This window comes from Motacilla alba, chromosome 28, assembly GCF_015832195.1.
Source record: "Motacilla alba alba isolate MOTALB_02 chromosome 28, Motacilla_alba_V1.0_pri, whole genome shotgun sequence".
In the NCBI taxonomy this organism is placed as follows: domain Eukaryota; kingdom Metazoa; phylum Chordata; class Aves; order Passeriformes; family Motacillidae; genus Motacilla; species Motacilla alba.
Window position 1 is genome coordinate 3,065,076 of NC_052043.1, and position 14,213 is coordinate 3,079,288.

Genomic DNA, 14,213 nt, shown 5'->3' on the forward strand with positions numbered 1-14,213 from the left:
CAAACCCTCACAAACAGCCCAAACAACACCATCATCCTCTTCTTCACCTCAAAAATGGAGGGAGTGGCTGACTGTGTGTGTAATGCTGGAGCTTGTAAAGGCCTGCAGAAGTTCAGTTGCTGAAAGCAACTTCTGGACCGTTTTTGCTCGGTTTTGATGGACTTTGCCCTGTCCATCACTCCCACTTTGCCTTTTGGGGGTCTCAAAGTCAGGGCTGGCAGTCCCAGGTGGTGCAGAGAAGGGGGGAGATCCTTCCCTCCCTCCTGCAGGCCTCCAAAGCCCAAATGATGCTCAACCCCCCCAAACCCCAAGCCCCCCAGCACAGGGAAGATGCTCCATGAGCTCTATCCTTGTGCCAAAACAACTCAATAAATAATTTTTGTTGTAAAACAAGCCGAGGGTGCAGTGCGCTTTGTGAACCAGCGGTGTCTTTTGAGGAGCTGCTTCTTTTGGGTTGGTTTGTGGGGAACAAAGGGCTCTCACCTCTCCCATGACAGCAATTGGGGTCTCCCCTGTTGCCTGGGCCACACGATGCTCCACCAGGTAGAACATGTACTCGTCGTAGAGCAGGCGGATCAGGTGGAAGGAGCCAAAGCTGGCGGCGCTGCGCAGGGTGAGGTCCCGGATCACCATGGAGCTGGGAATGGGCAGCAAGCAGAAATTTGGGGTCAGTTTTACACCTGTGATGTGAGTTCTGGACCCTGGTGATACTGTGGGATCCAAAACTGTCTCTGCCTCTGACCCGAAAGTACCAGAACACTTTAAGAAATTGGTTTATGGAGCATCCTATCCCCATCCTGAAAGGACACCAGAAGCACACTTAAACAGAGTTTAATGGGAGAAAAGAACTTGGCCTTGGCTTTTCAAGGAGCTCCTTACATGCCCCAAGCCTGATGCAGAAATACCCCCAAAATGGGAAAGAAGATGTACCTGTAGAAAGACCACTTCAATAGGAACTGCCTGGCTGCCTTGGGGAAGCTGGGGCTGCCCTCGTGATGCTTCAGCACTTGAGTGACCACATTGTCCAGCCAGCTGGCCCACTGGTCCAGGGAGCTCTGCTGCTGCAGAGTCAGCTTGAAATCCTGCTCCAGCTTCTGTACCATGCCCTCCTCACACTGGCACACCCACGAGGCCTGCTCCTGCTCGGGAGGAAGGGCTCACAGTTACTCATGCTCTGCTCCTGCTTGGAACAAGGGCTGACAGTTACTCATGCTCTGCTCCTGCTTGCAGGAAGGGCTCACAGTTACTCAGGCCCTGCTCCTGCTTGCAGGAAGGGCTCACAGTTACTCAGGCCCTGCTCCTGCTTGGAGGAAGGGCTCACAGTTACTCAGGCCCTGCTCCTGCTCGGGAGCAAGGGCTCACAGTTACTCAGGCCCTGCTCCTGCTTGGAGGAAGGGCTCACAGTTACTCAGGCCCTGCTCCTGCTCGGGAGGAAGGGCTCACAGTTACTCAGGCCCTGCTCCTGCTTGGAGGAAGGGCTCACAGTTACTCAGGCCCTGCTCCTGCTTGGAACAAGGGCTCACAGTTACTCAAGCCCTGCTCCTGCTTGGAGGAAGGGCTCACAGTTACTCATGCTCTGCTCCTGCTCGGGAGGAAGGGCTCACAGTTACTCAGGCCATGCTCCTGCTCGAGAGGAAGGGCTCACAGTTACTCAGGCCCTGCTCCTGCTTGGAACAAGGGCTCACAGTTACTCAAGCCCTGCTCCTGCTTGGAGGAAGGGCTCACAGTTACTCATGCCCTGCCCCTGCTTGGAGGAAGGGCTCACAGTTACTCCTGCCAGGCCTGCGTGGTGTTGTACCCCAACCCAGGAATTAATTTCTAGCAGGCAAGGGCTGCAAACCCTGTGAATCATGGCCCCTCTGATTGGTCTGGACCACAATATTTTTAGAACTCCATAATTGTTGGTAGCACTTGATTCTTCACTGGAAAAGTGGTGAAGCATTGGAATGGGGTGCCCAGGGAAGTGGTGGAGTCACCACTCCTGGAAATGTTCAAAAAATGAGCGGACATGGCGAGGTTCAGCTGAAGGCTGGACTGGATGGTCTTGGAGGTCGTTTCCAGCCTTAATGATCTGTGAATCTTACAGAAGCTCCTTTTCCACAGTGAGGTGGAAAATTCACCTGGCAAAGCAACACCAAGCCCATCACCTTGTTCACAGCATTCCCAGAATCACTGGGTTGGGAGAGACCTTCAAGGTCATCGAGTCCAGCCCAGCCCCAGCACCTCAACTCAACCCTGGCACCCAGTGCCACATCCAGGCTGTGTTAAACACACCCAGGGATGGTGACTCCACCACCTCCCCGGGCAGAACATTGCAGAACTTTGCCACCCTTTCTGTAAAAAACCTTTTCCCCAATATCCAACCTAAATTTCCCTTGGGGCAGCTCGAGGCTGTGTGCTCTGGCTCTGTCAGTGCTGCCTGGAGAAAGAGCCCAGCCCCAGCTGAGCACAGGCACCTTCCAGGAGCTGTAGAGAGTGATAAGGGCACCCCTGAGTCTCCTTTTCTCCAGGCTGAGCACCCCCAGCTCCTTCAGCTGGGGATTGACCAGTGGCTGCCAGCAGAGAGCCTGGCTGTGGAGCCCCACCTGTGGGGCAGGTGAGGAGCAGGGGGGGGTCCGTGGTTACCTGCACGTTGGCGAAGTCCACGCGGTTGAGGTCGCTGAGCATCTGGTTGATCTGGGACGTGTTCTGCAGCACGGCGCGCGCCGCCTGCGCCAGGTGGTTCAGGGACGTGTACCTGCGCAGGGTCTGGGCAAAGGCACTCACCACCCCCACCTGCAACACAGCACAGGGGCTGCAGGGCACGCTCTGCTCCCTGCCCAGCCCTGCACCCACCAGCACGGGCAGCGCTGCAGTGACCAGCCGTGGAAGAGCTCAAAAAACGTCTGGAGGTGGCATTTGGGAACATGTTTTAGTGGTGGCCTGGGCAGTGCTGGGCTTGTGGTTGGACTCAAATCATCTTAAAGGTCATTTCCAGCTTAATGCTTGTGCCAGGCGCTTGGAATAACTCAGTCAGTCCTTGGGCACAGGTGGTTGTAACACATATTGAGGACACGGAATGGTTTCTGAACCAATGGTGTCTCTTTAGGTGCTGCTCAGTTTGGGTTGGGTTGCAGGGAATGAAGGATTCTGACCTCTCCCATTGCATCTCCCTGGTTGCCTGGGCCACACAATGCTCCACCAGGCAGAACAGCAGTGGAAGGACCTAAACCTGAAGCTACCAGGTTTTCACACTCTGCCTCCAGCAGAGACCAGCAAGGTGGGAAGAGGCAGCAGGAATCCCTGGCTTTAGGAAAGCAGGAGCCTTGGGGCAATGCTACTCCTGTGCTTTCCAGGAGGACAGCCTCATTCCAGGGCAGAGATAACAGGGAATGCTCCCGGCCCCAAGGCTGCCAGAGCTCCAGGAGGGTTTGGACACTGCTCCAAGGGATGCTCAGAGGGGATTGTTGGGGTGTCTGTGCAGGGCCAGGGGTTTGTGATGATCCCTGTGGGTCCTTTTCGGCTCAGGATGTTCTGTGGCTCAATTATTTTCTCCCACAAAGCTTTATCTGCAATTTCAGGGCATGGGAAAGGCTCCATGGACAGAGCACCATCAGCTCCTGGTACAAAGGAACTGCCCCCCCCGTCCTCCCACTCCTGGCTGATTTGGGGTCACAATCAACCAGTGCACCATGCCAGGTGGCCAAACCCCAGCAGGAGCTTCTGCAAGATGCAGACACACACTGGGCCCATCTCTGCTCACCTTGGTCTGCACGACCTGCGGGGGGAAGTCACTCATGGCATTCATCAGCCACCCTTCCAAGCTCTTGGCAAAGTTCCGGATTGCCTGGGTCAGCGTGCCTGCAAAGAAGGCTGCAAAGTCAGAAAGGCTGCTCTGTAGCATTTTTGGCTAGCATTTTCTAGCTTAGGACTGCTGGCAAAGCTCAGCCTGTGCTCTGGTTAGCTGAGATGTCAACTCAGCATCAAGGAAATCAGCTGGGTTGATGCACCCAAATTATTCTTGGATGTTATTACTCAAACTCTTCTTATTAATCTTTTTCTTCTTCTTTTTCATTTTTCTTTTTCTTTTTTTTATTCTTACTCTTACTCTTACTCTTATCCTTACTCTTATCCTTTCTCTTATTCTTATTCATTCTTATTCTTACTCTTATTCTTATTCTTATTCTTACTCTTATTCTTACTCTTATTCTTGTCTTACTCTTACCCTTATGACAATTGGACTTAATGATCTTAGAGGTCTTTCCCAACCTAAACATTTCTATGTTTTTTAAAATTATTTTTATTTTCTTTCATCCTTTTCTTACTCATGGCTCTTCTGAACATTTTTCAAGCATTGAAATTTGCTCTTCAGAGACGCCCTCGTGCCCCAGCTTGTGACAGCCCTCAGAGGGACATTTGGGAATCTAAATCAAGAGAGAAAACTCTCAATATCCCATTATTAATCTCCCAAAAAGTTGACCCCAAATTTCCATGACTGCAGTCAGGGACAGAATGGTCCTGTGCAGACAAAGACCTCTGAGGAGCCACATCCCAAAGAGCTCCCATATCCAAACTCCTGGCCAAAATCAGGAGATGTGAAATGCAGCACACCAGATTTAAAAGGCAGGGGAATTCCCAGGGGGTACAAAATGTCCCCCCAGGGCAATGCTGCAGGAGGAACACTGCTGTTGCCATTATATTTCAGCCAAGACCAACACCTCCAAGTGGGATTTTACAGTGGGAATCTTTGTGGCAAGCGGTAGCCAGAGTGAGATCAGACCCAGCTGGGGCTGTGGATACTCACTGGGCACGGGCCTGAGCACGTCAGGGATGAGGATCTCCACCAGGGCCTGGTACAGGATGTGGTCACAGCTCCTCATCCACTTGAGGATGGGCTCGTACTTGCACAGGGTGATCAGTTTGTCCTTTGGGAGGCTCCCTTCGGGTTCCTCTTCACTGCAGGAGGAGGAGGAAGGAGACAGAGTTAGCAGCAGGTTTGCATTCAGTGCTTTCCCCCTCTCTTTGCATTTCTAACTCAAATTTTCAGCAAAAAAAACCATGTTTGTGTGCCTTGCAAAAGGAAATGTTTGACTGCTCGTACAGGTCTTGTCTCTGCCAGCACCTCCCTGTCCTCGGGGCCAGAGCTTGGAGCAGTTTTCCTTCAAATCCACACTCCTGGTGCTCGGCCTGCCTTCCCCTCTTCCCTTTTTAACTGCACAGCCTCTCACAGCCCCTGCTCACGGGGGAGCTGAGCTCCAGCTCTGCCATCTCAGCCAGCAGAGGCTCGGCTGGATCCTCCCTACAGCCCCAGCTGTTCCCAAACCTTCCCTCTCCCCTCTCCTCTGCTCTCACCCTCCTGGGCCACAGCACTGGGGACAAAACCTTTGCAGCCACTGCAGGGGCAGGTGAGCTGACATGGAGAAGTTTTCAAGGTGTTTAACCCCTCCAAATGCTGAATGTTTCCAGAAGGAAGGGACTGAATGGATGAGAACAGAACATACTGTCTGTAACTGACTGGGGTCAATCCAGTCCCGTTATTTCACTTTGCAGATGTGCAAAGGCACAAGGTAATTGTTACACAGCAAGCAGAAAGAGCTGAAACCTGAATTCACTGCCAGAGCATCACAGCAGAGCTGCTCACCCACACATTATGCTGGGAATTGGGAATTTGGAAGGGTCTTTCTCCATGAAAAGAGTGGTTTTGCCCATGAAAATCATTAAAGCCAAGCCTTGGATGTGCTCTAAAGGGAACTTTGAGCCTCAGCCTGCAGAATGTTAGTGGTGAACTCCATGGGCATAACTCCTGGAAAATCCCACATGGAGAAAGGTCAGGAAACCTGCTGTGAAGTTCATCCATGTTCTGCATCTTCTCATGCTTTCAGTGTGCCACCTCCCTAATGTCTGGGGTTTGTATTTACATTTATATATTAAGAAGGGGAGGGAGTGTGTTATTTACCTTTCTGGGTTAGTGGCAGAGGTGTGAGAGCCCTGCACAAAAAACTGCCTCCAGTTTCCCCTGTGTACCTGGAAACAGCTCCTGGGGTGTTGCAATCTGCCTGGGAGCTGTTCCCTCAAAAAAAATGAGATTTTAAACCAAGCAAACACAGCTGCAGTGACTCCTTGCAGGAAAATACCCCCTGGGCAACATCTAGAGGGCCATATTTTACTGATTTTTGAGGGTTTTTCCTTATTACTCAATGTTTTACCATTTTTCTTCTGAATAAAAAACCTTCATTTTTATAGCCTCGGTAAGACTGGACAGATTTGTGATAGAAATTTTAAGAAGAAACCTTCACTTTTTCAATTTTCTCTGTTTTCACTGATTTCCATTCTCCTGGCAGCAGCTCCCAATGCATAAAGGACGAAGAAGAGGCACAGCAACGAGCCAGGCAGGAGTGAAAAGATTAAAGCAGCTTTGTTTGCAATGATCTGCCTCAAAACATGAGGCACTGACAGGTCTGGGCAGCCAGGCAAGGCAGAGAGTCAGTCTGGATATCCCAAAAACCTCAGAGAGTCCCTAAAATCTGAGCAAGGAATCAGCACTGGGGAAAGCAGGAGGTGCAATGTCCAGCCTCAGGATGAGAGAAATCAGCCCCAAGTCACCCCAGGGGAGGTTTAGATTGGATATGAGGGAAAATTTCTTCACTGAAAGAGTGGTCAGGCATTGGAACAGGTTGTGGTGGAGTCACCATCCCTGGAAGTGTCCAAAAAAGGTGTGGATGTGGCATTTGGGGACGTGGCTGAGTGGTGACCAGGGCAGCGCTGGGTTGATGGATGGACTCAGAGAATTCCCAGAATTCACAGAATGAGCAGGTTGGAAGAGACTTTAAAGATCAACAAGTCCAACCCAGCCTCAACATCTCAAGCCTGATGATCCTGGAGGGCTTTTCCAACCTCAGTGACCCCACAGTTCTCTAATCAGAGCAGAGCCTTCCCCAGAGCTCTGAACTTTGCATTACAATATTGAACACTTCCAGCTCTCTTTGTCACAGCTCTGCAGGGCAGAAGATACTCCCAAATTCTCCAAAGCACTCATTTATGCTGATTTTCTGCTAGTTTATTTTCAGATTCCAGCAGGTGTTTTGGAATAGCAAGTACACAATCCTATAGCTTGCTTTTCTTTTTATTTGGTCTGTCTAAAAAACGCAATGACTGAACATCTCAGAGAGGATTTTCTCCCCACAGTAAGTTTCACTTGAAGGGCATAGATTTGTACCTGTAGGATCATCTACCTAAAATCTTGGCACTGAAGAAAAACAGGCTTTAGGTTCACAAAGACTGAAAAAACTTCATGCACGTTAAAAAGAGATCATCTGCAAGAAGTGGAGCAGGGAAGCAGGGGAGTACCTGGAGGGCAGAGCAGTGGGGCCATCACTAGGGGGTGCCTTGGGACTCCAGAAGGATTGCCACAGCTTCTCGATGTAGTGGAACTGGAGGTGCATCACGACATCCAAAGTGGCCTGACAGCAAAGAACAGCACGGGGTGAGCACTCAGCTCGAGTGCTGCCACTCACAGTAAATAATTTACATTAAAAACAACGGAATTGGCACTGTTGTAGTGACCAACTTAACATAAAACTGATCACACGGTGGAAAAAAATCAATATTTGAGTTGTAATTCCTGGCAAATGAAGCATTCCCAGCTTTTCCTAAGAGCTGGGCACTTGAATAGAGTCCCATGTCAGTTAATAAATCAATTACAAATAATCCCCAAAGAATAGTGCAAACAATCACCTCACAGTGCCTCCTGTAGAGAACCTGCAGAGTTTTCACGTCGTTCAAGGTGAAACCTTCTTGTAAGAGGACATTGCCAAGATCAGGGGCTGGGAACTCAGGAAAGACATGGGTTACATCTGGGAACAGAAATTGGGAGAGATGGTGAGGGTTAGGAAAGCTCAGAGTACAGGTGAGCACAAGGTGCTGCTGTCACTGGAGGCTCTTCCATGTTCCAGCTGGGATGAGAGAGGAAAAATGAGATAATTCAGTCCTTTCCCTGATTTGTGCTGTTATACTGAGAAAAAGCAAACCACCACAGCCCAGTGGGTTCAGTGGGGAAAGGACAATGGTTCCTTTCTGTTTGTAACAAAAGAAATAAGAAAATATCATCCTCATCTACCATCCATTAGAATTTCCCTGGAAATGTCTCTCTGGTATTTAAGGAGTACAGTGGGGAACAGAATTGGGGAGCAGAGGTGTCAGGAGCTGGGATTTGTGATGGAGACACAGATCCAGGACCAGCAAATCCAGAGGGTCTGCTCCACAAGGAGAAGGTCAATATGGATCATCTGCACCCAGGTCCCCACTGCAGCCTTGGCAAGGAAGGGAACTGCTTCCCCCCTCTGGCCAGGACCTCCAGTCTTCCATGGAATTTAAATAAACCAGATGGAATAAAAAATACTGTGAGCACCCAACAGACCCATGGGGCCAAGGGAAAAACCCTCCTGGGGAGATAGGAGTCAGCAGGTAAACTTAGCAAGTGTGACACTACAAAAACCTATAGAACACATCCTATATATATAAAATATACATATCTGTAAAAATAATTTTTATATATATAAATTTTAGAAAGTACATATTATATGTACTATTATATACATAATCTTTATATAGCATAAAATTAATATAATATAATTAAAAGCTACAGCATATAAAAATATAAAATATATATTTTATATATATACTATACTATAATATAGGATATATTATAGTATATATTATATATTATATCTTTTTATATAGTATATATATAGTATATATAGTATATATAAAGTAAATATATATATACACATATATTATATATATACTATATATAGTATATATTTATATATATCTAGATATAGATATATATAGATAGATAGAGATATATATAGATATATATAAAATCTATAGTATATACATATATACACACATACTGCAGATTTTTTAGGACCTGCTGGATAAAACCTTCCCCTTAAAGCCCAAATCCCTGATGTGGAATAACTGATCACCAAAGGAGTGTCCTCACCTATGAACTGCTGGTGGTGCTGGCACTGAGCAGCCACTGACTGCTCGGGGGTGGTGTGGGGGGTGCTGTTGGATGCACTCTCTGCCATCCCATCCATCTTCTGGGCTGCTCTGTACCTAAATTCCATCAGAATTAGGAAGGGTTAGGATCCACACAGACAGGAGAAAACGCCTCTGTGTTATTTACAACACACATCTGTGACTTCCTGGAGTGGTTGGTACATTCAAGGCTGGTAATTTATGCTGTGGACTCAAATGGAGGGGAAATGAGAAGCTCCTTTTGAAAAGCTTCCCCAAGACAGAACTAAAGGGGCTAAGAAGTTTGGTGACACCAAAAAATCAAACAAGAGCAGCAGAGCTGCAGTGGGGTCCAGGGCAGAGTCTGTCTCAGGCATTGACTTTTGCATTTACTTTCTGTTTGAGAGCTAAAGAAATGAATTCTGCTCCTTCTGCACTTCAGCAACTACCAGAAGTGTCCATGCTTGCAGGAGGCAATTCCAAATGCCTTTCCACCCAACGTGGGGCTCGAACCCACAACCTGAGATCAGGAGTCTCCTGCTCCACCAACAGAGCAGATTCTTACAGCTGCTGAGAGTTCTGGGCAGGGCCTGGGGGCACCTACCTTTGCTTCTGGTGGATGGGCTGCTGCCTCATGGCCATGTACTGCGTGTCCTCCTGCAGGCGGTTCAGCGGCGACTCCGGCTTCAGGCGGATCCCGTAGTAGTGATACTTGGAATTTCCCCTGGAAATATCAACTCAGTCACTAAAAAGGCATTGTGGCCCCGGTTGCTTGGATAACACACCCCACTTCGTGCAGCACAGGGCTGCCACACACTGTTTGAGTGGCTGAAGGGATGAACTTGGTGCCTCAGGTTTGAGCTTTTCTGTTTTTCACATTCTGTGCTGCTTTAGTGGGTGGGTCTGGGCTTCACATGAGGGGATGCTGAGCTCTCTGCACAGAGCAGGGAGACAAAACAATTCCTGCTCCAGCTGGGGACCAAGGACAAATGATCCAAATCTCAGCCCAAGAGCACAAACAGCGTGGAATGAAGAGAGAAAAGCAAGCAGGATGGGACTGCATGGGCTGGGGCTGGAATTGGACAATGAACTGCAAGATGCAAATGGAGCAGAACTGATCAAAGTGAGAGACCCCGTGAGTGGTTGTGCATTTTGTGACCATTTTGGGTTCACCTGGGGTGTAGCCCTGCTGGGCTCTTGTGCTGCCCAAGGTGGATCCATTAAGGATATCCTTTTAATAAATCCCTACTTTATTAATAAACTCTGTCTATTCTCTGTTCTGGATCAGCCTTCACAAGGCATCAAACATAATGAAATGCCATCATCCCCTAGAAAATTTAAACCCACACGTGGCCAGGTGCAGTGGCACCCACACCTAAACCTGGCCAAGTTTGTCCCAAGCAGCCCATGGTGACTGGGGAAGGGAGGAGGGAAGTGCTACAGTAAAAAATGTTATTAAACAGAGTGGCTGAAAGACCACAGGGGACACTCTGCTATTTGATGAGGGCTTAGGGATTTGTTTTTTCCATAAAAACAAGCGTCCATCTTTATCTAGACTTGGATAAAACTGACTGAGTGGCCCACTATGAAAAGAAAAATGTCTTTTGGTTGCCAGCACTTCTGCAGCAGCAGCACCAGGCTTTGATGTGGTTTTGTCCTTGGAGCTGCTCATTTTTGTAGGTTTTGTAAAAAATGAAAGCTTTCTCCAAGCACAGGGAGCTGGAATTCTTTCTCCTTTGCTGCTGTGCTGCTCCTGAGGAGGGCGTGATCCCACCACACTAGACAGAGATGTGTCAGCTGAAGTTTTTCCACCAAACTGGAATTTTTTTGGTCCCAGTGGGAGCTTGGGCAGTTCTGCAGCCATGGACATGTGGTGTCCAACTTGGCTTCAGCCCATTTGTCACCATAAATTGGTGAATTGAGTCCTCAGAGGGAGAAGAGACCGAGCCAGGGAAGCACCAACAGCATCTCCAGAGCACAGAGTAGAGAGGGTTAAAATTCCTTTGCTGTGTCACTAAAACTGGGACTGGAGGCACCTTAAATCCAAGGATGCTTCCCATTGGAAAATTGGAGAAATGTAAGAGAGGAGTATTTATCAAACTGGGTTCTTTTCTGGGGGGAATTTGCTCTTTTCAAGGGCCCAGTTGAATTGTTGGGTCTTTGTCACTGCACCAAAGGATTTTACACACACAGCCCATGTTCAGCCCTGTCCTAAGTTATTTAAGTGCCTGCAAATTAAATAACAGCTGCCTTTATAACCTAAAATTACAATGAGTAGGAAAATAATGGGGGTCAGCTCTTTCCACAGTCATTGAGGTTCACTGTCCCCTTCCCAGCCTGCACATTTCCAATTTTCAGTGCTTTTTTTTGTTTTTTGCTCACTTGTTTACTCTTTAATCCTTGATGGGATTAAGAATTTCTCTCCTCCAAAGAAATTACTTCAGAGCTTTTGCATTTGACCCAATCTAGAGAAATCCAATGCTCCCCTGCTCTTCCTACAACTGTTACCTCCACATTCCAGCTGTGGAATGCCCTGGTCACATCTGGTTTTGTTCTCATTTAAAAGCCCAGATATTTAAGCTTGAATTTTATGCAATGACTGTTTTACAGGCAATATATTACCCACTTTTAAAATATTATAAGCTGGGATAAAGTCCACACTCAGAATGGCTCATCCCTTGAAGGACATGTCTGGAATTACAGGAGTTCATTTTCTCATGTCACACTTTCCTTGTAACATCTTGCAGATCTTTGACAGTTTAGAAGAAAAAACCCTCTGCAAGATTCAGCCTGATGCTTTGGGTATTTTAGAAAGAAACCATTTAATAACTTTACACCTTGTCTGCATCCAAGCTGTGAGCACAGGTTCTGTCATGGGGGATTTTGTCATGGGGGCACAGGGACAAATGGCTTCAGTGACCCAGAATTTTGGGCTCTGCAGTGGAAATTGTGAGGATGAGTCACTGTGGAAACCCAGGGCACCGGGAATAATTCTCTGTCTGCTCTGGGGTGCCCTGACCCCCAGGGGAGCACTGACTTTGGCCCTCATTCATGGAGAAAGTTTCCCAGATTTCAAGATAGAATAGAATCCACAAAAGTGTGACATAGATTGTAGAGAGTAGTGTGGGTGTATCACTTGCTGAGAAATTTAGGTTCTGGGGTTTTTAGTGTGTTGTGGATGGAAGCAAGGTGGGGGGCACAGGGTGTCCTCCTGGGTTTCTTCTGCTTGGGTTTGGGTGTCATTTTGTAATTGGGCAGAACAGTCTGCATTGGGGCTCTTTGGGATCAGTTATTGTGTTAAAAGGGGAAATAATCTAGGTGCCAGCTCTTAATTGGATAGTTTAGTCTTAAAAGAGCTCGTAACCAGAGATTGTTGGCCATTTTGTGCCCTCTGATGAAAAGCTGCTGAACTCACAGTAATGAGACTGTTTTACTGATAAGAAATAATAAACACTTGAGTCCAAACACGAATTACTGTCTCAAGTGCTTTCAATCCAGACCCAGAGAAACAGACAACTGGGACTCCCACAAGTCACCTCATCTTTGTCAGACAAACAGAATCCCAGAATATCCTGATGGGAAGAGACCACAGTGATCAGTGAGGGCCTGCAGAGACACCCCAATGATCCCACCCTGAGAGGGGTGCCCAAACACTCCTGGAGCTCTGGCACCCTTGGAAACATTCCCTGGGGAGCCTGGGCAGTGCCCAGCACCCTTGGGGGGGAAAACCTTTCCCTGAGCTCCATGCCAACCCCTGGCACATCCCCCTGGGGTAATGGGATCCTCATGAGATGAGGACCACTTTAGGTTCACACAAAACCCATTTTCCCACCGGGCCGAGGTCGTTTGTTCCCGTAGATCCCAGAAGAGAAACACCTGAACCTCCTAAAGATGTTCAGCAGCTTCTGAGTGCACCAGAGATGCTGCAGCAGGGTTGCCTTTTGTTTCTTTAACTGCAGATTGGCACCAACCTGGTGCCCAGGCGCCGGGTCCTCAGCCCCATGAAGACGGAGCGGATGAGCTTCCCGAAGGAGGCGGCGTTGACGGGGTCCAGTTTGTGCTCCTGGCAGTGCCTCAGGTAATGGTTGTACAGGGAGCTCCGGGGCAGGCTGACACCTTCTGCTGTCTCGTAGTTATCCAGCAGCCACTGCAGCTTCAGGCAGGGAAAAATAAAAAACATGCAAGTCTGAAGAGGGATGGGATGTCAGGCGAGGTCGGTGCTTAAATGTCCGGATGGAGAAATTCAAGAGAGCTGAGTAATTAATTTATATGAGTTAATTAACATAATTTATGATTTATATAACTTTATGGTAGTTTATAGGATGGCAAAAGCCAGTTTATAGGATGGTAAAATCCCCCAGCACAAACAAAACCAGTCAGATTTTTCATTAAAACACAATCCTGCTGCCACCTCAGTGTCCACCTCGGGTTCGGATGAATTCCTGCAGAGCCAAAATAAAGCTGTAAAAATTCACATTTTCCAAGGAAAAGAGATCTTGAGATACTGCCTAAGAGAAATAAATTTTAGGGGAAGCAAATTGATGCAAAGTCTTTATTAATTGGAAGATTGGCATGTCTGCAACTGCTCCCTCAACAATAAAATTAATGGTTGCCAAAGCAACCTTCAAAATCTGAGGGAATCCATCTACTTTGCAAAATTTACTGTCTGAACTTCTGACATGGCTGTTGATTAAAATTTGCAATTAATATAAATTATTTATACCGAGATAGTCTGAAAGGGCAGGTCCAGCACATGGTGACAGCACAGGAATTCAAATGCAACGCCCCCAGTCTCCTTTAATTGACTAAATGACTTCAGCATCAATAAAATGAGTGTTGTAATAATTGAATTTTGGAAGGAACTGGATGTACACATGGACTAATATCAACAGGGTGGGTAAGAGCCCTTTCACTGTCATGAGGGATGTCTGGGATGAACATTTTGCAGGCTTCCCCCTCCCTCCAGACCTCCATCCCTGCGCCAGAACCAGCTGCATTCCCACCAGAACAGGGCAAAACAGACTTGGGTTGTGGAATCCAAATATCAGCCACAGCATCTCCATATAACTGAGAGTCCAAGCAATTATGGGAACTGAACAAGGATTTAGCCAAGGAATCAGTGGGATTTGCCAAAGCCCATGGATCTGCACCCAAACCCTCTCCACTCCCACCATTCCTCTCTTTTCTCCCATTTTCTCTTGGTGACACTGCAA

The 14,213-nt window shown here is 47.8% G+C and overlaps 1 protein-coding gene across 7 annotated transcripts in view; it reads right to left on the bottom strand.

Annotated features, from left to right (window-relative positions):
• Positions 1-38: 38 nt before the first annotated feature.
• LOC119712547 (DNA-binding protein RFX2-like) overlaps positions 39-14,213 on the bottom strand; it is a 79,034-nt gene continuing 64,859 nt past the window's right edge. For 3 of the 7 annotated variants that reach the window (XM_038163900.1, XM_038163904.1, XM_038163903.1), the window contains 10 exons: positions 12,972-13,153; positions 9,605-9,724; positions 8,984-9,099; positions 7,714-7,832; positions 7,327-7,439; positions 4,784-4,935; positions 3,743-3,840; positions 2,626-2,775; positions 931-1,139; positions 40-637 (listed from right to left, as the gene is read on the bottom strand). In XM_038163900.1, the coding sequence (XP_038019828.1) occupies positions 292-637; positions 931-1,139; positions 2,626-2,775; positions 3,743-3,840; positions 4,784-4,935; positions 7,327-7,439; positions 7,714-7,832; positions 8,984-9,099; positions 9,605-9,724; positions 12,972-13,153 (1,605 nt within the window). In that variant the 3' untranslated portion in view covers positions 40-291. Of the gene's footprint in view, positions 638-930; positions 1,140-2,625; positions 2,776-3,742; positions 3,841-4,783; positions 4,936-7,326; positions 7,440-7,713; positions 7,833-8,983; positions 9,100-9,604; positions 9,725-12,971; positions 13,154-14,213 lie in introns of all 7 variants that reach the window. The other 4 variants (XM_038163905.1, XM_038163899.1, XM_038163901.1 and 1 more) reach the window with 3 other exon arrangements.